The following is a 25,478-nucleotide window of genomic DNA, read 5'->3' on the forward strand; positions in this document are numbered from 1 at the left end:
GGAGGGGAGAGTTCCTTTGCTTTGAAATTGTTTCAGATCGGCTAGCTGCTGTTAGCATTAGCACACCGGGGGGGGGGTGACTAAAGCTTTCGAGATGAAGTTTTTTTTAGTTTTCGGGCTCGTATTTTTATTGCGCATATAACTTTTCCGGCGTTGGATTTGAACGTTAGTCTGCCCCGGTTGTATTAGCGTTGACTATTTGGTGTTAGGTGAGAGTAATGTAGCAGCAGGCTTGCGGCTAACCAGATCAGACAATACATTTCAAATAGGATTGATGAATCGAATAGCTAGACGCTTACAGTTGACGCTATCTGGCTGCCTGTCTAACGTTAGCTTAGCCACCAGGCTAGCTGTGGCTATCGCCGGTTAGAAGTTGTCTGTTTGACTAGCGGCGGCTAGCCGTAGCTAGCAAGTTGGTCAGCGCTTTAACGGGATAATTACATCTGAACATCGCCTTTGCCAGCGAGTTACCCAGATCAGCCACAAGCCCCGAAGGTGATTGAGACGATGGACTTTAACGTTACGGCGACGCAGTGAAAGGATGAGTTCGTGCTTTGTACCAAACGGGGCCAGTTTGGAGGATTGCCACTCCAACCTCTTCTGCCTGGTAAGACTCTCTGTGCGCTAGCTAGCGTTAGCTCTGATACTGAGAGGCCAGAAAGCCATTTTGGCTAATAAGGCAACAAGCTTTGTAACGTCAGTTGCAGACTGGCGTGAAGGCATCGGGCCTGCAACTTGCAAAAAAAATCGTGATCAAAGCCAACTTTCACAACAGGAGCGGCACAGTCTACATGGCATCTGCGTTAAAGGCCTGTTCGTGAATTTGGCGTGATCGTGTGTTTACAAGCGCGTTGGTTGCAGAAATGTTCAGCTAGCATTAACGCTAGTAACAGGTCAGGTCAACAGGCGAGTCATTTAAAAACCCGTTTATCACACCTTATTGTTCCTTATTTTAAATGCCACTGCGGTTATTATATACCCATTTGATTTTAAGTAAAACGGCTGCTGTTATAAAATGGGCCAACTAACCTGATGTTAGACTGACATGCAGGCTTGTTTTAAGACTTGTTTAAAAAGTTGCATTACTTTGAAGTAAACTACTCTGTTAGCTTTACGTTTTCAGGCATGCTTGTGGTTGGCACATGTGCAAAGATTAACAAAACTTTCATATCGTCTAAAATTTTCATTTTTTTTTAATTTGCAGTTTTCTGAATGACAGAAAGTCAGCCTAAAGCTTCTGAGTGTTGTGCATGTGTGTTGTGTGTGTGCAGAGGACGGACATGCGTAGTAGTAACGCAGTCAACAACTGGCTTAATGCTCTGCTCATTCCCACACTGTTTTTTTCTTTCCTTTAGGCCGATTTGACTGGGATAAAATGGCGGCGATTTGTGTGGCAAGGACCCACCTCGTCGCCCATCCTTTTCCCCGTGACCGAGGAGGACCCGATCTTGTGCAGCTTCAGCCGGTGCCTGGCGGCGGACGTGCTGAGCGTGTGGAGAAGGCACCACACTCCGGGTCGCAGGGAGCTCTGGCTTTTCTGGTGGGGGGACGACCCCAGCTTTGCGGAGCTCATCCACAATGAGCTCTCGAGTAAGTCGCCGCGGCGTCACCGCGTTTTCTGCGGGGACTGTGAATCTCACGGTGGCCGATGTTGACCGCACCGAAATGTGTGTTTCGTTTAAAAAAAACCGTAGCAGAGTTGGGACATCTACTCGAAATCATATCCGTATTCTCACACGATCTAGGCTGTTAAACAAAATTTAAAAGTTTAACCGTTAATAAATGAATGAATAAATACTTTGCAGTTATACTGGCTGCAGTTATTGGACGTTAAAAACACAAGTAAAGAACACCTTTCCAATGAAGCAAAGTTTGTTGATACAGAAGTCTGGTGGAATCCCAAGTCTCATTTCTGCGTTTGTCATTTATGCCTGTGAACAGAAAAAAGCCCTTAAGGGATTGACACACTGTCTAGGTATTCTGTCTTGTGTCTCAGAGAGGGTCAGGTGTTGCTTGCAGGCACGACATATCTGTATTTACGGCAACATTTGTACGGACAAAATGCTAATTTTATTTCCCCCATGTTCAAAAGAGTCGCAAACCAGTCTAGCACCCCATTGTTTACATTGAACAAGATTTATTATCAGGAAGGAAGGAGACCGGTTTGTTTGTCAGAAGTACCTGCTTTAATGTTCCTGCCTCGTTCCAGGTGAGGAGGACGGGGAGTGGGAGAGCGGCCTGTCCTACGAGTGTCGAACGCTCCTGTTCAAAGCCATTCACAACCTGCTGGAGCGCTGCCTCATGAACCGCGGCTTCGTTCGCATCGGCAAGTGGTTTGTTAAGCCATACCAAAAGGAGGAGAAGACCATCAATAAAAGGTAAGACCTGCTTCCTGGTGGCAGAGAGCTGAGCTGTATGGCACGCCAAAAAAAAAAAATGTTACGCAAAAGTCAACAGTCTGCTAATCGTATGCTCTCAACTCACATTAATTTCAAATCAGCGTGACTTTTACTTGTACCTGTTGTGTGCAGACAACAACACAGACACGCCATACCCTGTCATCTGTTATTTTAATTCTGGCTAATTACACTTTGGACAGTGTTTAGCTGCCGAACACTTCCTGCAGGTGTAGCACGGGAAAATCATTCCAGCAAGAAGGAAGAGTTTTAAAAGGGGTTCTGTCTATTCAGAAATCACAAAAGGTAGCGATAAGGTAGTGAAAGTCCTTGCCACCTTCTGCGCAAAGGTCCAGCTTACACGTTCTAACAAAGCAACTGAAGCAGCTGTTGAAGATAAAGATGGCTTCAGAAAAAGGTGTCATGAATTCAGTTTTTATTTTTTATTTTTATTTTGGGGGACTGAACGTTAGTCTGTATTTGCTGTTTGAGTACAGGTCAAGATGTGGAGGAGGAGGAGGTTTTCTTTAGCACTATGAAACGTGACATTTGTTGGGAAGAGTGTTTGAAGCATGCGCGAGACATTTTAGCTACTTTTATATAGTTTCTCTTGTCTACCTTATTCTATTTTTTGTATCTTGCACTGTTGTTCCCTGCCGCTGCAACACCCTAATGTCCCCACGGGGATGAATAAGTCCTATCTTATCTTATCTTATCTGTCAGCAAGAGACTGATATAGACTTTATAAGACTGATATAAGCATACGTTATGCACACGAGCAGTAAGGGAAAGCCTCGCTGGGCAGATATGCTTACTGTTAGGACAAACTTGCAGTTAAACTTCCGTTATAAGTGCAAGTTTGACTCAGTTTGTAGACCGGTTTGTGTCCATTTTCGTGCTTTAATCCTTAAAGTTTGAAATTTGGCTTGATGCTGTATTTTTTTCCAGCTATGTTGTTATAACAGATGTTGTCTTATTAGAAAAATGGCACGAGCAGACACACAGAGGGTTTTCTATGAGCAGTGTTGCTATGATCTAACACCTATAAAGGTTATATACAGATAACTAGATCCAGGTTGATATGAGTTGCTAAGATCTTTCATTTCTCAAAACATTGTGATATGTTGAACTACGCCAGATGTAATCACGTGAAGGAGATGAATGACACATTCTCATCTGCTTTCACATGCAAAATGTGTCATTCTCCGTGTTGCGTAGTTTCTAAATCACTTTGGTAAGTACCAGAGAAACGGCTCCATAGTAATGTGTCATGTCCACACCGCCTCCTTTTTTTTTTTTTTCTCTTTTCCCCAACTGCACAGAAAATCTGGTCCGTGTTGTTGTAGAAATACAAGCTTGAGGTGAACCACCAGCAGAATATAAATACCCGTCTGGTTCCGAGTGGGGTTCTTGCGCTGTATTTCATTACCTCTTGTATATAGAAGTGGTGACACAGATTTAGTGTCTGCTCTTGAATGAGGGGCCTGGGGAACCCTAGAGTTCCCTGACAAGCTAATTTGAGCCTCCGCTTTTTTGGCCGTGCTCATCCAGGATGCGCCGTCCCTTTTCGGTTCGGTTCCCTCTGCCAACTTTTCATTCAATGGCCTCGGAGAGTCTCGAGCAGCTACATAACGGCGCTATTGCGTGGAAAAGGAAGTGATTTATTGCCCGGCGGTGTTCAAGCGTCTGCTTTTATATAAAGAGGGTCAGAGCAGCACCTCGAACAGAAGAGTCTGGCAGTCTTGCTGTCGCCTGCCCTCTCTGGCTGGTAAACACAGCAGTCTTTGGAAAATGCTGAGTACGCACTGTGGTTTTACAGCAACCATGTCAACAAGTGCTATTTTAGGGCATTTAGCCTCCTGGCTTTTCAGACGTAGTTAGAAAATAAAGATGGATATTGTTTTAGCATCGCGGGGCCTATGATGATTTCCCATGTTTATTTTTGACTTAATTTAGCCTGTGGCGTGCTGGAAGGTTAGATAAAAATTCTAACTGTGGTAAAGCAAAGTGTGTATTTCACACACTCCATCTGATAGGGAATATTAGCAGTTAATTAATGTTTCTGTGGAAGGACCCAGTCAAATATTTAAAGAATAGTACGTTCCACTTTATCTTTACCCTTCTCAGCCCTGCCTTTTCCTCTGAGGGCATTCCTTAACGATAAGTGATGGAGAGTACGCTTATTATTATTATTATTATTAATCTCCCTGAGGGGTTTACATCATCTCTGGGTGCGTGAGTCAGATTTATCTTTATCTTGATGTGCTCTGGCTTGCAGACTAATCTCTCTGAACGTTACAGTGCATTTATTTTTTATTTTTTTTGTCTTTGACTCACCTTTTCAGCGAGCACCTTTCCTGCGCATTCACCTTCTTCGTGCACGGCGACAGCAACGTGTGCACGAGCGTGGAGATCGCTCAGCATCAGCCTCTGCAGCGGCTGAGCGAGGAGCACCTCAGCCTCGCGCAGCAGAGCTCCAGCCCCTTGCAAGGTGGGATCGCAAGAGTTGCGCACGTTGGTGATGGATCCAGTAAAGCGTTATCTTGGATTAAAACTGTATTTCTGCCTTACAGTCATCCTGAGCCCGTATGGTTTGAATGGGACCCTCACCGGCCAGGCTTTTAAGATGTCAGACCACCCTACTCAGAAGCTCATAGAGGAGTGGAGGCAGTTTTATCCCATCAGCCCCAATCCCAAGGAGGTCCAGGAAGACAAGATGGAAGATTCAGACTGGGAGGATGACTCCCTGGCAGCGGTGGAGGTCCTTGTCGGTAAGGCGGTGTAAAATTTTGTGGTGAATGAATGCAAGCATGGGAATTGTTATTAATCTAAATGGAAAAGAAATCTTACGTGTTTTCTTCTCAAGATGGGTTTATAATAAAAGTAATCAGACGTTTGAGTAATTGCTCAACTATTTAGCATGTGGTAAACTACCTGTAACTCAGTCCCATCAAAAACCCCATGGCTTTAGAAATTTATATTGTACGGTTTGTTAATTTCTGTGCACATCGCGTGTTGTTTTTGAATAAAATAAATAGTTAAATGAGTGCGTTTGGTTCCAGCGGGAGTAAGGATGGTTTACCCTTCCTGCCTGGTGCTCCTCCCCCTGTCGGACCTCCCAGCTGTGGTCCCTCAGGGCTCAGCCAACACCTCAGGAAGCATGTGTGGTGCTCAGCAGGGCCAGGCTGCTCACAGAGACCCCGCCATGTCCTCTGTCACTCTGACTCCTCCAACGTCACCAGAGGAGGCTCAGACCGGTGAGGCTCGGAGCTGCGTGCTGACCGGACGATAAAACATTTCTGCATTTGTCAGCCTTTGTTTCTGTGAGATGCTGCCCGCTAACGGTGTCGCGTTACCTCCTAGATTACCAGCCCGCCCAGAGGTGGCTCAAGTTGTCGTCCGCGTCCGATGGCTACAGCTCCAACAACACTCTGCACGGGGGTAAAATCCCTCGCAGGCTGGCCAGCCAGATGGGGGAATCTGTGTGGCAGGAGTACAACATAAATCGTACAGGGAACAAGTATGTTTAGTGTCCTCTCTTCCTCAAAATGAGCGTTTCCAGTCAAAGTCGCACCTCTGTGCTGACATAAATGTCTGTCTGCCCTTTTTTTTTTACTAGGAGGAAGTTTACTACCTTGACAAATGGGACCTGTGAGGAGGAGACGGACAAAACTGGACTCTGGGACTTTGTGGAGCCGGCTCACCGGCCGCATTGCAATTGCTCAAGGTACATTGAGTGGAACCCATTCACCGGGGATTTCTTTCTAATTAAGAGAGTATCTTGTAAGCATTATTTGTTTTGTTTTTTTCTCTCACATAGACACAAGAATCAGAAACAGCGATCCAGCAGCACCTCAGGACACCCGCCCTCATCAGGACAGCCTGTCCAGCCGGCCCCCAAGCACAAGCTGGGCGAGAAACTGGAGAAGGGGGAGAAGCAGCAGAAGAGGCCGCAGACGCCTTTTCACCACCGCAACTCTGTGAGCGAGGAGCAGTCCCTGGAGCCGCAGACCCAGAGGCTTTGCCTGAGATCACAGGAGGAGGGCTCGTATCCCAGCCTGCACCACGTGGACACGGTGCCGTCCAAAGCCCCGACGCTGCACGCTCACGGCCCTCCTGCAGACCTGGTGGGGTCGCCGCCTCCCCCTCCTCTCAGCCCGCATCCCTGCGATCCCACGGAAGGCGACATGACTCCGGGCGGCATGAAGAGCTCCTCCACGCCCATCCACCAACCGTTCTACCCGCCGTCAGTGGAGCCCTGTCTGATGCCACAGAAGAGTTCGTCTGAGGAGCCTCAGCTGGAGAGCATGCCTATGCCTTTGCCCTTCCCTGCAAACTACAATGAAACCTTGGAGCCCACTGTCTTTCTCGGCTCAGCCATCAACCCGGGTGAAGACTCCACCCACAACCCCTGGAAGTATTTCAACCTGCCCAGGAAGAAGGCGTCTAACTTCGGGACACCTCTGCTGCCTGTGGATAAAATACGAGACGATTCTGGTGGAGGAACAGAAAGTGTCGTCTCAGTCACAGAGTAAGTATTTTATATTTCATCTTCAAGTGATTGAAGTGATTAAAAAAAATGCCAACACTAACAATCGATCTCCTCTCAGGTTGATGTCAGGCTCCTCGCAGCTCTTGAAGGTGTCCCAAGACCTGGTTAGGACCTACGCGCAGCGGAGAAACAGCCATTTAGCCTCCACTACAGTAGACGGAGACCTGAGTGAGGAGCCAGACCCTTACGCCTTCGTAGAAGGGGACGAGGAGTTCAGCTTTACAGAGAAGAAGGACAAGCCTGGAACCGAGAAGGACGGAAACAAGAAAAACAAGGTGGGTTTTTGACAGTGATGGAGATCTAGTTTACCGCAGTTCTCACTCAAATCTACTTTTGTTTTCTGGAAAAGTCGGATAATTCTGCACGCGTGTGCTTGAATGAAAGTTGTTGGGAATTGTCTTGAGAAGTAATGAAATTGGAAGTCAAACATAAATCCTGTGCCCTTTGCTGCATAGTTCTGTTGCTGCATATACACGCCAAAAACAAGTGAGCGAATGTGGCTGCATTCCACATAGAGAAAGTCTTGCTTTTGCCCATTCGGTTCTGACTGAGCCATCATTAATCTACCCGTGCTTCACCTAATGTGAGTTGTCAACTTGTCTGCTGTGAAATAGGACAAACACAACTGTTCTCCAAGGCGCTACAAGTGGTCAAAACAAACTTCACAGGTTGCTTTAGCATTATTATTTTAGGAGTACGTTTCATAACCAGAGTCCTGTATGCAAGTAAGATGATCAGTTTCCCTGATTTCTCTTTGTAAAATTTGGAAATGATCACTACATTAAAACCGTTTTCTTCTTCTGACCCAGGCGGATGAAGGAGCTGGAGCTTCTGCAGACGGTAGGAATCCATTCCTTTTGCCAAATTGGTTTTACATCTACCCGAACAAATTATTTTCGTGCATCTTATTCAAGGTCTTCTCTCCAATTTGTTTCGCGGTGCAGATGGTCAGGGTCCATCAGGCAGTAAACCCCCAGCCTCGACCAGCCTCATCCACGAGAACGACTTGGCTGTGTCCTACAGTGACCTGGATAAAATCTTCAACTCGGATGAGGATGAGCTCACAGTAAGTTATGTTAGCCCGGAGGAGGTACTTCTCATACTTCTGTGCTCTGATTATATTTGGAAGCTGCTGCTGCTGCTGCTGCGGTCCAGTAAATTCTGTTGAAACAGGAGATAGTCTGAGTATATTGTGTTTGTTTTTACCTGTCGCGCAGCCTGGATCTAAAAGAGCTGGAGTGGGTGCAGAGGACAAGTTTGGCTGCAAAGACGCTAAAGCCGCGTTGGATCCTTTGTCCTGCATAAGTAAGGAGGCTTAAGAATCATGCATTGTAGGCTTTAGACACATTTTGTTTCAAGAGGAGTAATAATAACGTCTTATTTCTCTAGGCTCAGCAGACCTGCACCAGATGTTTCCCACTCCGCCCTCCCTGGAGCAGCAGGGTTACTCTCCCATTAACTCCGGCAGCAAGGATAGCCTGGAAGCAGGGGCAGGCCTGTTGGACGGCAGCCAGCTTAACAACCACTTCAAGATGGAGGTGGAGGAGGGTTTCTGCAGCCCAAAGCCATCGGAAATAAAGGTGTGACACATCATAGTTGAGGGGAAGTGGAAAATTAAGTTTTAATTATCTGTCTTTGTCGGTAATTGACCATTGTGTCTGCTTTCAGGACTTCTCCTTTGTGTACAAGCCCGAGACGTGTCAGACCCTTATCGGGTGTTCGATGTACGCCCCCCTGAAGATGCTGCCCAGCCAGTGTCTGGTGCCTATCAAACTGCCAGAGGACTGTGTGTACACGCCGAGCTGGACCATGGGCAAATTGGAACTGATACCCCCGGTGTCAAGCGTCAATCTCCTCACCAAAGACAGGTACGCGCATCCAGCGTTAACGGTGCAAAGTTTTATTTTTTTATTGCTTGCGAGCAGGCGGCGTGCGTCACAGACCATCAGCCACAATCCAAAGGTCAAATTTGTGAAAGTTACTCTAAACTTGAGAAGATTATCTGTAGATACAGTTATGCTAATTATATAGTTTTAATATTTGGTTTGTCTTTGTGTAACAGTAACGTCCCCAGTGTAGAGCCGGACTACAGCCAGACCTACACGCCTCAGACCCACACCCCCTTCATGTCCAGCAGCGCTCCTCCCAGCAACAGCGGCGCAGGCATCCTGCCCTCCCCAGCCACGCCGCGCTTCTCTGTGCCCACGCCTCGCACGCCGCGCACTCCACGGACTCCCCGCGGCCCCTCCAGCGTCCAGGGCTCGCTCAAATACGACAACTCTGACCTGTACTCCCCCGCCTCGACGCCCTCCACCTGCCGGCCCCTCAGCTCCGTCGAGTCGGCCACCGTGCCCTCCATCCCCGAGGCCCACAGCCTCTACGTCACTCTCATACTTTCCGAGTCGGTCATGAACCTCTTCAAGGACTGCAACTTCGACAGCTGCTGCGTGTGCGTCTGCAACATGAACATCCGAGGGGCGGACGTGGGCGTGTACCTCAAGGACAACGGCGAGGCCCAGTACCCCTGCACTTGCGGCTTCAGCGCCGTCGCCAATCGCCGCTTTGGCCAGTCGGCCGGGCTCTTTCTGGAGGACGAACTGGACGTGGTGGTGCGGGGCTCGGACGCCAGTCGGGACACGGAGCGGTGTTTCGAAGAGCTGCGAGCGACCGCGACACACAAGGCGGGCAGCTTGAAGGAGAAGCCTCCAGATGAGTTAATCCTTCTGCTGCAGGACCAGTGCACCAACCCGTTCGCCCCGATGGCTGGCGTGGAGTACCCCAAGCAGAGTTCAGCCCTGAGTTCATTCCTGAGGGTCGAGGAGAGAGACTGTTATAATGACTGCTACATGGCCCTGGAGCATGGCAGGCAGTTCATGGACAATATGTCAGGAGGCAAAGTCGATGAAACACTAGTGAAAAGCACCTGTCTACATCAGTGGCCAAAATGCAAATGTATGTATTACTCACATTACTGCTCCTTCATACTACAAGCTGATTGTCCTGTTTTTCATTCTTAACATCAGATGAAGTGAACTTAAGACCCGTTTGTTTTCCTTCTTGTAGCAGCAGACATGAGCAAGCTGTTCTCTCAGGACGTCCTGCGGGTGTTGTTGTCCCTCCAGCCTGTGCTGCAGGACACCATTCAGAAGAAGAGGAGTGTGCGCTCCTGGGGCGTTCAGGGGCCGCTCACCTGGCAGCAGTTCCACAAAATGGCCGGGAGAGGTTCATATGGTATGCGCACAGATCGAGTTTGGATTATTGTGTTGGTTGATCACTTTGTTTTTGACTAAAAGAAATAATCTTTTATCCTTTTTTTTTTTCACCACAGGTACAGACGAGTCTCCTGAGCCTCTGCCCATCCCGACGTTCTTGGTTGGTTATGAGTACGATTTTGTGGTGCTGTCCCCTTTTGGGCTGCCCTACTGGGAGAAGCTTCTCCTGGATCCTTTTGGTTCGCAGAGAGATGTGGGATACGTTGTCATCTGCCCAGAAAACGAAGCTCTGCTCCGCGGGGCCAAGACCTTTTTCAAAGATCTGAGTGCTATGTATGAGGTATGCACCTGGCAGTTTATAGAGCTCTTCCTTCTTGTACCGACATGCCCAGAAAAACAGCTTCCTGCTTGACAGAAAAGATTACAAATTTTTTCATTCACCCCCTTTTCCCGACAGGCATGCCAGCTGGGGCAGCACCGGCCCATCTGCAAGAGTCACCCAGAGGGTGTATTGAAGGTCGGCAGCACAGAAGGCAGGAGCATGACGGAGCAGCCCCTTAGTGACTGGTTCCTTAAGATGGCTGCCAGAGATGGAAACAATGAAGCCTTTAATAAGCTCAAACTCTTTGCTCAAGTGTGCCGATATGATCTAGGTAACATGTTCGCTCATAATGTTAAAAAATCAAAGTACGGTCACGTGACTTTGGAAAAATACTAATTAATCAGTTTCTTTCTACCTATTTCAGCACCGTACCTGTCAGAGCAGTCTTTGGACGGCTCCCTGCTGTCCCAGCGCAGCCCCAGCACGACCTCCCCCTCCCAGACCTCCAGCTCTTCCAGCACCACCTCAGGACTCCAGAGCACCAACACTACCAGCTCCAGCACCAGCTCTGCCCAGGTCAACAGCACCCCTCCCTCTTCCTCCTCAGGCTCCCAGACTATCGGGGGGATTGCCTCAGCCAAGCCGAGCTCCTACTCGCCATTTGGGACGGCGGGCTTGCAGGGCAGCACTTCTCAGAATGGGCCCCAGTCAAACCAACAGGGTGCAGGGGGACTGGCGGAAAACGGAACCCCTGCAAACCAGCCTCAAGTGCCCACGGAGGCACCGGAGAGGTGGGTTACTGCCACCTTTATATCTACTAATAAGAAGTTGATTTCTCTGGATTTGCATTTCAACATTGCACACAGCCAAGCAGCCGAGTAATAATCTGACTCTTCTTAACAGCACAATGGAGAGAGACAAAGTGGGTAAGCCCACAGACGGAGAGTCGCATGCTGTTTCTTACCCACCCGCCATAGTGGTGTACATCGTCGACCCCTTCAGCTACGAGGACGCAGACAGAGAGGTCCACTCCAGCACATACACACTGGGCCTGCTGCGCTGCTACATGGAGATGCTCCAGTTCCTGCCCGCTCGCATCAGAAACGCTGTCTCAGTGCAGGTACGAGTTGTCACTTCTCTAAAATTTGTAATTGAAGATTGAAGATATTCATATTTGGTGCGTAAGAAAGCAGTGCTGCTACGTTGAGGTCTGTGGCAGAGGCAGTGTTCACGCGGGGCAGGTTGCAGAGGGAGGTGAGAAGCAGCAGGGGGATCATTAGCTGACACTAGTAGTAACTGCCATGTCTGTGATGTATTGACACAAAGCTGCATCAATATGCCAGAGGAAATTTTGAAAGTCAAGAGGTGTGAATGCCACGCCTGTGATGTATTGACACAAGACTGCATCAGTGTGCCAGAGGGAATTTTGAAAGTCGTGAATGTGCTCACAGTCCCACGATTAGTCTTCAATACAGCAGCGGTAAAATATCACTGATGACAGTCTTAGCTTTAACTCCTCCCTCGCGTTGAGTCAGATCAATATGGTAATATGCTTTAATCAGTGGATATTATATGGAAGCAGTAATTATATGTACTTCTACACTATTTTATAAGAATGTTTTTATAGTAATTTCCCCCATTTAGAAAGAAACATGAAAAGTATTAGCTTTAGAAAATTTGAAGCTGGATATTCTCACTGAAAACGAGCGAATACAACTTTAAACCATCTCTTATATCCAATCGCAGTTTTCCATCAACTCTTCAAATGACAACCAATCACTAATATTGTAAAATGAGCCAACATGTGGTGTTGCTCATTCACTAAATTACATGTAAAGCTGTAGTTCTGCTTCTCATGCCACCTCCACTGAAGCGTCCGTGATCCATTACGTATAAATGAAGCTTAAGGGTTAAATCTGCAACTACTCCAGAATCAATATATTAGTTAAACAAATGTTTAAGCATCCAGTGTCAGAAAGCAGTTTAAGGAATAAATGTTTTTTTGTGTTTTTTCCAGATTGTTCCCTGCCAGTATCTGCTGCAGCCGGTGCACAGCGGCGAGCGCCACGTCTACAGCCAGCACCTCAAGTCGCTGGGCTTCTCTGTGTTCACTCAGTGCCGCCGGCCGCTGCCCAACTCCACCAACTTCAAGGCTCTGACGGGCTTTGGCCCCGGCCTTGCCATCGACATGGCGCTGAAGAACCCTGAGGTGAGTTCCTTTCCGGTTGCACACTCCTGGCCAGAGCACTTTATCAAAGTGTTGCTTCACTTTCTGGTTTCGCTCTAATACATGTTTCTCCCCGCACAGAGGCCCGAATGCCTGCGTCTGTACACGCCGCCCTTCATTTTGGCCCCGGTGAAAGACAAGCAGACGGAGCTCGGGGAGACGTTTGGAGAGGCGTCGCAGAAGTACAACGTCCTGTTTGTCGGCTACTGTCTGTCGCATGACCAGCGCTGGCTGCTGGCCTCCTGCACCGACCAACACGGAGAACTGCTGGAGACCTGCATCATTAGTATTGATGTTCCCAACAGGTTTGTGCCATCACATGCACAAAAAAACTTTTTGTACTTCTGGTTCACCAGTCCAGATACTAATAAATGTAATAAATGTGTCCTTGCAGGGCTCGCAGGAAAAAGGGCTCAGCCAGGCGACTTGGTTTGCAGAAGCTGTGGGACTGGTGTCTCGGCCTGGTGCAGGTGACATCGCTGCCGTGGAGGGTGGTCATCGGACGTCTTGGCAGGATGGGTCATGGTGAGCTGAGAGGTACGTTCACTCCTGCCATGTTTACAGAGCGAGCAGTTAACTTATTCACGTGAACAAACTCACCATTGTACTCTTATCTTGTCCGTGTTTCAGACTGGAGTATTCTGCTGAGCAGGAGGAACCTGCAGTCCCTCAGTAAGCGTCTGAAAGAGACATGTAGGATGTGTGGCATCTCTGCTGCCGACACTCCCAGCATCCTCAGCGCCTGTCTGGTAGCCATGGAGCCGCAAGGTTCCTTTGTCATCATGCCAGGTAAAAAAAAAAAAGTGGTTACTTGGTTTTGGTCCCAAAAACATATTTAAAAGTTTATTTATTTTACTTGAAGAATCTAAAGTTTCTTCCGTCCGTCTTGTCTCTGCAGACTCGGTGTCGACAGGCTCCGTGTTTGGTCGCAGCACCACGCTCAACATGCAAACGTCGCAGCTGAGCACTCCTCAGGACACATCCTGCACTCACATCCTGGTGTTCCCCACCTCAGCCATGGTGCAGGTCAACACTAACACTTCAGAGCCCATTGACATCAACTTCAACCCCATAAATCCTGGTACGTTCCGCAGCCGAGAAATTGAAACGGCCTCGCGTCGGTATCGTTCTGAAGTCGAGCCTCAAGTCACACGGTTTCTTTTCTCTGCAGACGGATCTGATGGAATGGGCATCTTCGACTTGTTTGACAACGACATGGTGGATCCTGATCTCATCAACATCCTGCCCAACTCCCCCACGACCTCGCCTGTTCACTCTCCTGGCTCCCACTACCACCAGGGGGGAGATGGAAGCAAGGTTCGTCACCCTTTTTATATAACTAAACAATAAAACGGTGCTGACCTGTTCATTAATTTCATCGATGTTCTCCTGCAGGGCCAGAGTGCAGATCGCATGGAGTCCCACGAGGAGGCTCTGAACATCCTGCAGCAGCCGATGGCTTTGGGTTACTTCGTCTCCACGGCAAAGGCTGGACCACTGCCCGACTGGTTCTGGTCGGCTTGCCCTCAAGCCCAGAACCAGTGCCCACTCTTCCTCAAGGTAAAGATTAGATGCCAGACACAAATGCAAACAATCGTTTTTAGTTAATCCACCCATTGGTTTGTCTATAAAATGTCCAAAAGTGCAGCTGAATCCCAGCTACACCCATTAATGTTGTTTTCTTTGTTAATAAAATAAGAGTTACTGCTGAACTGAGGGAAAAAGGAAGTTGTTGATGGTTTTGCAAGAATTCTTAATCAGACATTTTGTTAACCAAACGAATCCAAAGACTTGGATTTAATCTCCGTCTTTCTTTTCCCAGGCCTCTCTGCACCTGCACGTGTCTTCTGTCCAATCAGACGAGCTTCTGCACAGTAAACACTCCCACCCCTTGGACTCTAACCACACCTCTGATGTGCTCAGGTAGGAACTGGAACTAAACCGTGCATTTCATTTAAAAAAAAATAAGGGAAGTGGCGTTCATTTCACCGTCGCATGCATTAACACATCTCCCTTCTGCGCCACAGATTTGTTCTAGAGCAATACAACGCCCTCTCCTGGCTGACGTGCGACCCTGCGACCCAGGACCGGCGCTCCTGCCTGCCTGTTCACTTCGTGGTGCTCACCCAGATGTACAACTTTATCATGAACATGCTCTGAACTCTAACGGGATCAAACTGCTGAGATTTGATTCGAGGGATCGCTCAAGACGAATTATGGATTTTCTGCTACGAGGGATCCCAGACACTCGGAAAAGGACCTCACACTCCATCAGGGCAAACGCGGAGGAAGAACCTCCCTCCTCTTCCTCCCCCTCCCCTTCTCCCTGATGTATCTCACAGAACTCTGACTGGAAGTTTCCAATCAGTCAATCAGATGCCAAGAATCCATTTTAGCATTTTGGATGATCAAGGGACGTTTCATAAAGGAAGAATAAATTGTCTTTTTAATGACTGTAGATTGCAATCTATGAAATTTTATCTTAATGAAATGCCTGCATATATTATTTATTGTAAGTTTTTAAATGTGGAATTTTTAATGCTTAATATCTTTTATATATTACAAAATCCTAGAGGGTGTGTACATCTCACTGTAAAGGAATTGGTTTAAAAAGTGTAATTTTCTCAATTACAACACGGAAAAACCTGTTCAAGTGAATTTGCTGTAGATTGCTTTTAGAATATTATTTTTTCAAAAGGGTACAGACCTTTCTATTGCCATGCTGTAAAAATGAAGTAAAAAAAGCTGGCCTGGGCATTTGTGTCCCACCCAATGAGTGGATGAGACTTACCTCTCTGTCTGCTTTGGCTCCAGAGTCTCTCGCACAGTAACTCAATGAGCTCTGAAGAGGAATTAAAAGGTACATTGTCAGATTATATATTTTATATAACAGATTTAGGTAATCGTGTGTGTATATGTGTACATATAATTGTGTGCCGCTACTGATGGTGCAGCTTCTGTTTTAGGAATAAAGTGCGTCTACCTTACCGTCTGTTCTAATTTGTCTTTGAGTGAGCAGGTTTGGCTTCTCCGGAGAATTAGTATTAAAATCAAAGAACGTGTCAGCCTACACTTCCCACAATGCAACTTGGCAACTATTAGATTTTACATAGTAACTATAAATTAATGATAGTAATATTCTGAGGACACTATTTTGCAGTTGGTTACAAGGAATCAACATCGAAGAGATATAGTACACTGATCAGCCACAACATTATGACCACTGACTAACATTGACCATTATGTGATAATTCAATGTTCTTCTGGGAAATGTTTGGATCTGACATTCGTGTGGGTGTTACTTAGACATGTAACACCCACCCAGACCAGACCAGACCAGGCACAGCCACCCCATAGCAATGACATTCCCTGATGGCAGCAGGATGCAGGCACACCCACAAAAACGGTTTAGGAACAACTCAAAAACACATGAAAAACAGCACAAGGTGTTGACCTGGCCTCCAAATTCACTAGATCCCAAACTGATCAATTATCTGTGGGACGCACTGGAACAAGTCTGATCCACAGAGGACCCTCCATGTTATGCCTGATCAGTGTATAATAACTGTCAGTGGGTGGGATATTTTAGGCAGCAAGTGAACATTTTGTCCTCAAAGTTAATGAGTTAGAAGCAGGATAAATCGTCAAGTGCAACAGATGTCCTACGCCGGCTCAAACTGCTTTGCAGTTTGTTGAGTATGGGACCAGTCAGGGCACTCATGCTGATGCAGTGGTCTCTTCCAGCCGTGATAACATCGTCCCAAAAAAAAAAATGTTTCAGGAATGGTTTGAGGAGCACAACATTAAGCTCAAGGTTGACTCCGGCTCCAAATAAGCTCTCAATCAAATTGAGCATCTGTGGGATGTGCTTGACAAATCCAATCTAAGGAGGCCTCACCTTGCAAGACTTAAAGGACTAATGTCTTGGCGCAGATATCACGCCTTTAGAGTTCCTCGACGGGTCAGTGCTGTTAAACAGTAAAAGGAGACCTACGCAGTCATAATGTTATGGCTGATGTAAAACAACAACTAATTAATTCAGACCTTTGCTGATGTTTAGGTCAGTTTCCATCAATGCACATTGTGGTACATCATCAACATCAAAAAAAATCTGCGGTGACAACAATAAATATTCTCCTGAACTAAAACAGGCAAGAACTGTGCAGCCAGCTAAAAATGTACGGAGGACCAAAAGTGACTTAAGTTTACAATGTTGGATTTGCTATTACATTCTCATACGTCAACATTTATTTAGACTTTTTATGCATTTTTACGATTTTTCATTTATTTATTTGTATCATTCTCTGAATGTACATAGTAAGTGTAGTTAATAGGTTAGCATAGCTAGCTTGAGTCGTGTAGAACTACCTGCCAAATTAAGATACAAACACAACTGTCAATAAAGAAAGATATGCAGAAATAGCCAAAATAAATGAAGAAATAAATTAGATTTTATAATATATATATATATGTATATATATTTGTGTATTTATGTATTTGCATTTTCATATGTTATGTTTTCATCCTCCGTATAATCAACCGAGATTAATCCAGTGACGTAGGTGGAGTCGGAGTTAAATCCCTCATAGAGCGGAGCTTCCTGTGACTAAATCGACTCAGTGATGTTCCCGCTTTAATCTCAGATACGTACGCAGTATTGTATCTGAACATGTCACGGGGTAAAATACACGGCGCCGCACAAAACCGACTCTCAAATTACCGAATGCAAGCGACGAACAATAAACAGATCACAACTTAAGTCCTCTCATGTACCCGCGGGGAGTGATGGAATCAAAGTGGTTAACATCGACTGGTTCTGTTGATATTTTGGAAGTTTCTGTCTTTTCCTAAAACCCAGTGGTCAACTAATCTGGTGATTTAGATTTAAACTGCAGGAACAGTATTTTATTTCCAGGCTCTGCAACTCTACAAGGATATTTTCAATGAACCAGACTGATTGGTACTCAGGTTGAAGTTGGACGGAGTAATGATGCTAATTTTGTGAAACCTCAATATACTGATGACAACATGCAAAAACATCATCCATTGCATCAACAAGTGCAACTGGAGAGGAGGTCCGTGCAAGTTTTGCAGATTTACACCTCAAAAGTTGTTTAATTCGTTGTTAATTAGTGAAAACAAAAGTGAATGCAAAACTGAACCATGTAGGGCCTTTAGTTGCTGTGAATGAACAGAATTAGTCTACAGAGTGTTTTGTGGTGGCTCCTTTTTGAAGACGACGGTTTGAGTCTTGGCAGGCGTTATGGGTTAAAAAGGGTAATGGATGGTTCACTGGGTGAACAGCGATGATCGACGAGGAGCAGCTTTAACCCTGCCCACACTAACAGGATTTGGATGGTTAGTGAGAATGGCATTAGCTAATCAAGGAGAACATGTTCCCAAAGCCTCATCCAATCAGTGCCTTATGTTCTGCTTAATGGGATCCAATTGAAGGGTAGACCAATTTGTCTGGGGCCATTCAGGACAATGAGGTCTGGCCAGATCGTAGAATTCAGAGAATCTGGTTCGGTATTTAGAAGCCTTTCCTGAGGAAACCCAAACACGGAAGTTATATCTGGAGTTGGCGTGACTGGAGCCAACAGACAGATTTTCTGTCATTGATTAGGTTAGATGAGATCCATTATTTCTTAAACGTCAAAGTAATGAACTACTGAGCAACTTCGTTTATCTATGTTTTACTGTGTCATTAGAACTGAAGCATTAAACTCACACAAAGGGTTGTGTAGTTTAAATACACACATACATGAGTAAGAGATTTAACTTTGTCGTCATTACACGTGTTGACAACTAAATGTCAGCTCTGTCTCATTTCTATACTAGTGCATAAACAAAAGCCACTTTTACTTTGTTCTGCTTTCACACTGAACAAGTGAAGCGATAAAATGTGAATAAAATCATGAAGTTTGTTCTTTTTTTCCATTTTAAAAATTAAATATACTATATAACGTTTATATTTTGAATGTAAGATGGAACTGGGACACAACAACACTTATTGACACAACTTATTTTTGTCCAAGATAGTCAAACTTACAAAAAAAAATAAAAAATAAAAACATGCAAAATTAATAACTGTAATGGTTGTTTGCAAAATAGATTATTAGTATAACCTGGAATGACTAGCATTAAGACACCATTTAGTTATTTATTTATTTTTAAGTCCTTATATCTACCTTTGTCTGCGTATAACTGCTATCTTAAAGTTTTGAGTGAAGTCAGATTAAACCTTCAAAAAGAACTGGAATAAAGATTGGAATAAAAATAAACAAACCACCTAAAAAAAATACAAAACATAAGCTGAAGCTGAACGTACCTTAAAGTCCAGTATCTGGTCTTAAAATGTTGACGACTCATCCTGGACTGGTGGGCGTGGTCTTCTTTTTCATCCAATGAAACGCTTTCTCCAGTTTGAACCATAACATATTTCTTTCCGTCAGATGATACTAGATTAGATGCTTTTACCAAACCTGTGTTATGAGAGCCCAATCCACCTTTAGGAGGTGAGTAATTATTTGAATTCTGTTTTGTATTTATTATTATTATTTGCTTTTCTTAATATATGGTTTTTAATAAAATATGTTTGGTTGAGCTCGATCGTGCATAGCTGTGATTATAATTTCTTGGATTTGTTGGCATTTTGGATGCATTTGATGAGATTCAATATGAGTCTTTATGCTTAAAACCTTTTTTTTTTTATTTGATGAGTGAAAGCACATACTGTTTTTCCATTCATCAACAAGAGGAGATGGATTAAGCTTCGTGGATAGGAACATAAGAAACGTGAGTTTGCAATAGTTTAGGATCCTATAAGAGCTATTGTCCAGGCAACTTCAAACAACATGCATCCTTCTCAACCCGAGACAAATTATTCTGTGCAGTCATAAATATCACAAAGGCAGAGTGCTGGTCCTGATGCCAGTTATTTTACTGAATATGTAGGGACTTTTTTATTTATTTGAGCATTTTAATGTCTCTTTTAGTGTCTCTCCTTGCGAAAATCCTTCTGTTGACACATAAGCTGTCTTTGTCTAAACTGAATCAGAAAGGTTTAGGGGGCTGATGAGATTAGATTAAGCCATTAGGAGTAGTTAATGGTCTTTCCTGGTGTTGGTAAGTAACACTGACTAATTGGCCAGAGGCAGCAGACAGCTGAGACCGACTCACAGCAACAGGTGGTCCCCTGCTCGGACTGAAGTCACCGCTCATATTCTGCGGAGGGAAGACGAGCGGGACTCACTATCCCCCGGGGCTCGGATGAACGGATCAGCACAGGTCAACGGTGAATTTAAAAAGAAGGAAGAGCGTTTCGTAAATATTTGGCTGACAAACACATTCACCGGGTAATCTCATTCGACCGTCTATAGCTCCATCACACAGGTAAGACGCATATTTAGACAAGTAAACTTTTAGACGCTTTCTTCTGTGTTTGTAAAGTACAAAATTTAAACTATGAATCATCTTTTATACCTGACATTATGTTCATTATGCAATGATTGATCAAGTCTTTGGGAAGGCAGTTGCAGTAGGGCTGCAGGTAACTATTATTTTTCAGTATTTTAGTATTATACTTACTTTTTGATTATACATTTGCTCAATAAACTGTTTGCTAGACAAGTTAAAATATTGCATGATCTGAAAGCGACATGTGATACTGAAGTAAAGGTCAGAAAATGGAAATAATTGAAAAAGCTAGAAACATTAAGTGCTTTAAATTTAAACATTTATAAAGGCTTCTGATTTTCTACTCAGTTATTTTTCTGCAATTTTAAACAGGGCTGTAAAACTGAAGTGCTAAATATGGATTTAAAGTTCCTGAGAATTTTAAAAAAAAAAAAAAAAAAAAAAAGGCACAAAATCTCAACATCTCGTCTCGCTGGCGGGTGCCAGCGCACGTCGCGCCCTCGGGTGGCACGGCAAGCCAATTCCGATGCCTCATTCACTCTGTTTGCGCTCCTAACAAACAGCTCCCTTATGAGATTAAGAGATTTCTGTGGCACGCTGACATGGACGAAATTAGGAGAACATGGGATGTGTAACCTCCAGCTAATCTTGTCTTTATGAGAAAGGAGGGATCAGGCTATTGGATTGCTGCAGCCGAAGGAGGTTAAAGGGGCACAGACACAAACAGCGGGGCGAAGGAGAGTCTCAGAAGAGATGCTTTCCAAACTGATTTAAATATTCGACACAGAGGATTTTTAATTTAAATCTGAAAAACATTTGTTAATTGTTTTATTTGTGGTGATGTATTGCTCCTGTTATATTAAGCGTATAACAGATGCTTGCACATGTTCTGAATGTGCATTTGCATAAAATACCCTGCAACTAACGCTATAATCATCACAGATTAATTTTTAATGTAAAAAGCAAAAAAAACCTAAATAGTTCTCTTGTTTCGTCCAATCAACGGTCCAACATCCAGATTTGATAAATTTCAAGTGAAGAAAAGCAACAAATAATCATATCTGAGAAGCTATAAGCAGCTTTAGCTAATGGATTAGTAGTACTCATTAAGTGTCAGATTTCAGATTATTAGCAAAAGAGCACTTGCTTTATGTCATTATGTAAATCAGCGCCTTCAGTAAAAATTTTTTTTTGCAGACAAGATGCTTAAACTGTCTATATTTTGCAAACAAAAATGGCAAATAAATGTCCAGAAAACCAGAAAGCCTAATTTGAACCGCTCCCTATAACTGCAGACCTTGCTGGAATATTTTCCTTTGAAGTTTTCTTGTCATTTTCTCTCTGAATTGCAGTTGTATACGGTGATGCATGGACCTGCAGACTACAGTTAATAAATAAGAAACTGCCAAAAGTGAAATCTTTAAGCCTCTCCTCTCTGTAGTTTAACATCCAACACGTACAGTATCACCACCGGCATTGCTAACCGCGTCCTTGGAACGGATGGATTTGAAATTAATTAAATGGATTGGCACGCTGAATGCCTCAATTGGATTACCATCTGTAATGCAATCTAACAAGATACCGTCATTAGGATGTGATTTACTGGTATATATTCTATACGGGACAACTGGCAATCTTCTAAAAATGTTCTTATAGTTAATCTGCAAAAGGGAAGACATCTGGTCTGATCTGATTCTACTGAAAAAGGAAACTACACTTTTGTAAAAAAAAACGTTTCGATTTGTTCCTCGAGACCAGAAGTTTTCTAAATTGAGGAAGGGTGCTGAGGACTAAGATACAGTGAGAAGTTACACTGACAGGCAAGCAGAGGTACTAAAATCAACAGGAAGTTACAGCAACTGTGGCCAAACATCTAACTTCCTGTATAAAAATGACCAATAAACATCTTGAAATCATAAGGTGAAACCAAAAGATCAAGATTTTTCTAACTGTAGGCAAAGAGAAGCTGAAGACGTTAGATACTGGGGGACGTTAAACCCGACATGCAGGAAGGTTTTCTTAAAACAAGGAAGTTTGGTGGAGGTCTGGCTACAAATTTACATTTAACCGGTTACGGTTATCTGTCCGTGCATTAATACCGAGCAGCAACAGGAACTGCTTAACGCTAATTCTGCCGCAATGATGCTAATTTGCCTAAATCCATATAAATACAGGCTGAGAAAAGAGGGATTAAGTTGTGGTCCACAAACAACTAATCAACCTAATAGTCTCATTATACATTATACTACGCTTTGCCCACTTGGAGACACTAAGGTCATCCATGGTCTTATCTCTATCAGACTTAACTGTTCCAAAGCACTTTATTATGGTATTAGAAGGAGAACTCGTTAGAGCTCTTAATTTAGGCCGAGGAACCATATTTGGTAACTTCGGCACACATTTTAAATTGTGTCCCCGTGCCTCTAAGTGAGGTTTAGAAGCTTGTGGTTTTCACCCAGCCACTCAGAGAAGATCAAGGACACACTGTCAGGTCTAATGCGGTCTGCAAGGTGCACCTCTGCACGAACGCCGAGCATAACTGCTTTATTAGGTACGAAGAAGAAGAAGTGGCCCAATGTTCTCTAAGATGATATTGTGTGTGTTGAATTTTAGTATTTAGAATTTCCAAGTATTTCAATGAATGTCCTACAAAGGGTTAACCAGTTTGTTGTAATTATCTGAATTATTTAATCTTGGATTTTATTTTGCATCTGTTTTTATTATAGCTAGTACTGTATTCTTTTAAATGACACTATGTAAATGAAGTTATTAGAACCTCTCTGCCGACAAGGAAGGAGCCGTTTTCATTTTGTCCAAAAAGGTCTGAAAACGCACTTGTCTGTACCTCAGCAGTCGACCTCCTCCGAGCGCAGTCTGGCCCGTCAGCGTTGACACATGCATCAGCACACCCAGCAGCATGCCTTCACTCCCATCCTGCTCCCGTCCTCCACCGTCCTGGTGGGAACTCAGGACAGAAATGTAAGGAGACTGTTTTTGAGAATGATCATTCACCGGTTTTCTTTTTTTTTTTTTTTTTGTCTGTTTGTTTTTTCTCTTAACCACATTTTCACCTCTGGCTACAGTTCAACACGCACCTTCCCAGACAAACACAGACGGCCTCGTTTGCTCCCGTCACTGCCTTTCACAGATTGACACAGAAGCCCTTCAGATCAAAAGTGAGTATTGCTAACTTTAATAAAGTCATTAAAATATACATAAAAAAATTAATTTAAAATGACTTGTTTTACCAATTCTAATAGCTAATTAACATCTATTTCCAGATAAAAGGGAGATGGGGTTCACTACATGTCAATATTGCATGGAGGATTTACTACCACAAACTCAGAGTGAGTTAATGCAAAGAAATGCATCAAAATTTAACACATTTATATATATATATAATATTTGTTATTTTTTAGGGTTAGGGTTCAGGATGTTTGTTTTAGATGTGTATATGTAGTTTATAGACAATACGTAGAAAAAATTTTAAGCATATATTTAAATTATAACTAATTGCTTTATTTTGTAGAGGGATGAAACTGTAGGGACGTTATATGATCACTAAGTTGGTATTTACAAACTGCATTTGATGCTTAATTTAACAGTTAATGCAGCAGAAATCTGACAGTCTTCATCGAGAGCTGACAGCTGAGTATCCTGTCATCAGTCTACCTGATTCAGTGCAACACAAAGCCTCCTTCAGACACCCGTATTTAGGCAAGTCCAAAGCCAGCAATGTAAGAAATATAATTTGAAAGTATGCATCATATCATAATGTTGATCTACGTCTCACTTTTTAGACTCGCTGTGTGGACACTCTGCACACGGAAACACTGGTGACAGGAGTTATCGTCCTGACCTTCACACAGCCTCACCGGTGTCTTGCCACTGTCGTGCGACCGAGACGGAGAACCTGGACCAGCGGAGAAACCTGCCCCGGAAAGAGAAACCTGATGAGGAGGAGAAACGCAGGAGCTGTCAAACTGAAACAACAAAGGATTTACCTCATGGAGACAAATCCAAGGATCCAAAGCTGGTTCCTGAACGTGACGGGAGACACGGCAGGTCACTTGATAGAAAAAGGCAGCTTGAGTGCGACAGCTTCGTTGAGGCAAAGAGGGGGAAGCCGGAAATCGTAGATAAGACTTTGCCCTCGGATCCACCGCCATGCATTAAAACTCACCAATCTTCAAACGCCATGCAACTGCAACATATGAACTTGAGAGATTTCTGTTTATGGTGTCCTAACAACGGCACATGTGATGTCTCTTATTCAGGTGCTCAGCTGCATCCCTGCCAAACTGTTGCATGGGAGCAAATGTGGGGCGTACACAAGAGAAAGGATCTGCATTATACACAAAACGGCCTCAAGGAGTATTCATGGAACACCTGCAAGGCAATCAGAGCGCCTCCTGCAGCACAGAGGCAAAAAGAGCCTCTTCACTGTTACTTTACTCCCCCTCTGTGTTTCCCTGTTGCTCTGAGGCAGCAGGAGACTCTTTACCTTAGAGGGAGGGAGACGCTCACGTCAACTCATCTGTCATCTCCACTGCAGCTCCCTCATCCTGGACTTCTGGCTACGTGCTACATGGGGCCTTGAGTCAGTCTGACGAAAAAGGACAACAGATGCTCCCATAATAACAATCACTTATTTACAATATGTCTGTTGAGTTTCCCCCCCAGAGATGAAAAATCTTTAGAATCACTTCTAGCATTGTCAATAGAAATTACTTTTTGCACAAGAACACATTTAATTTGGCAAAAAAATGTTTAAATAAATACGTTGGTTTTGAAGTTTGACTGCATTAATTTCTAAGATGGATGTAATGCTTATGCAGCAATGATTTCTATTTGATTAAACATTAACTTACATTTGTCTGCTCATTTATTTAAATTGGGTTAAATTTGTCACAAACAAGCCTGTTTTACATAAGTGGAAGAAAAACTGGTCTGACTGCACCAATACTCGTGTTTGAATTTTTTTAAATCTGAAATTTGACTAAGAATATACAACCATGCTAGTCTTGGCTAAACGCTAACAGGCTCACTTGCTGATGTCAAGCAGGTATCATGTTTGCCACCTTCTCGTTATATACTCCACAAGAAGCGAGAAATTTGTTCTGCGAGAACAAGAAAAACGTCTGTAATTTATACTTAACGAGAAATTCAAGCGCCGAACTCCGGGGACGTCCCCAGCATACGTCACACGCGCCAAGCATTGCGGGAGATGCGGGAGACGGACGATGAGAGGTAGGCCTACTTTTCTTATTATTTGGCCAGTTTTGACGACCTTGTCCATCGGATCTCGCCATTCATTCAGCATGCACAGACACACAGTATGCTAATCTCT

General features: G+C 44.3%; 1 protein-coding gene across 1 annotated transcript; it reads left to right on the plus strand.

The window, feature by feature from the left end:
• Positions 1-52: 52 nt before the first annotated feature.
• On the plus strand, positions 53-15,696 carry LOC311498167 (mediator of RNA polymerase II transcription subunit 13-like). The gene is made up of 30 exons (XM_084558631.1): positions 53-607; positions 1,356-1,590; positions 2,210-2,378; positions 4,742-4,887; positions 4,970-5,167; positions 5,459-5,653; positions 5,760-5,916; positions 6,016-6,123; positions 6,217-6,927; positions 7,007-7,223; positions 7,758-7,788; positions 7,893-8,014; positions 8,166-8,253; positions 8,338-8,528; positions 8,617-8,816; positions 9,011-9,900; positions 10,012-10,179; positions 10,277-10,500; positions 10,618-10,813; positions 10,907-11,273; positions 11,386-11,602; positions 12,500-12,691; positions 12,791-13,014; positions 13,104-13,246; positions 13,340-13,498; positions 13,608-13,790; positions 13,881-14,026; positions 14,105-14,269; positions 14,532-14,632; positions 14,737-15,696. The coding sequence occupies exons 1-30, from the start codon at positions 542-544 to the stop codon at positions 14,867-14,869; spliced, it is 6,342 nt and encodes a 2,113-aa protein (XP_084414757.1). The 5' UTR covers positions 53-541; the 3' UTR covers positions 14,870-15,696.
• Positions 15,697-25,478: the final 9,782 nt, after the last annotated feature.

The sequence above is a fragment of the Chelon labrosus genome (genome assembly GCF_963514085.1).
Source record: "Chelon labrosus genome assembly, chromosome: 13".
Lineage (NCBI taxonomy): Eukaryota > Metazoa > Chordata > Actinopteri > Mugiliformes > Mugilidae > Chelon > Chelon labrosus.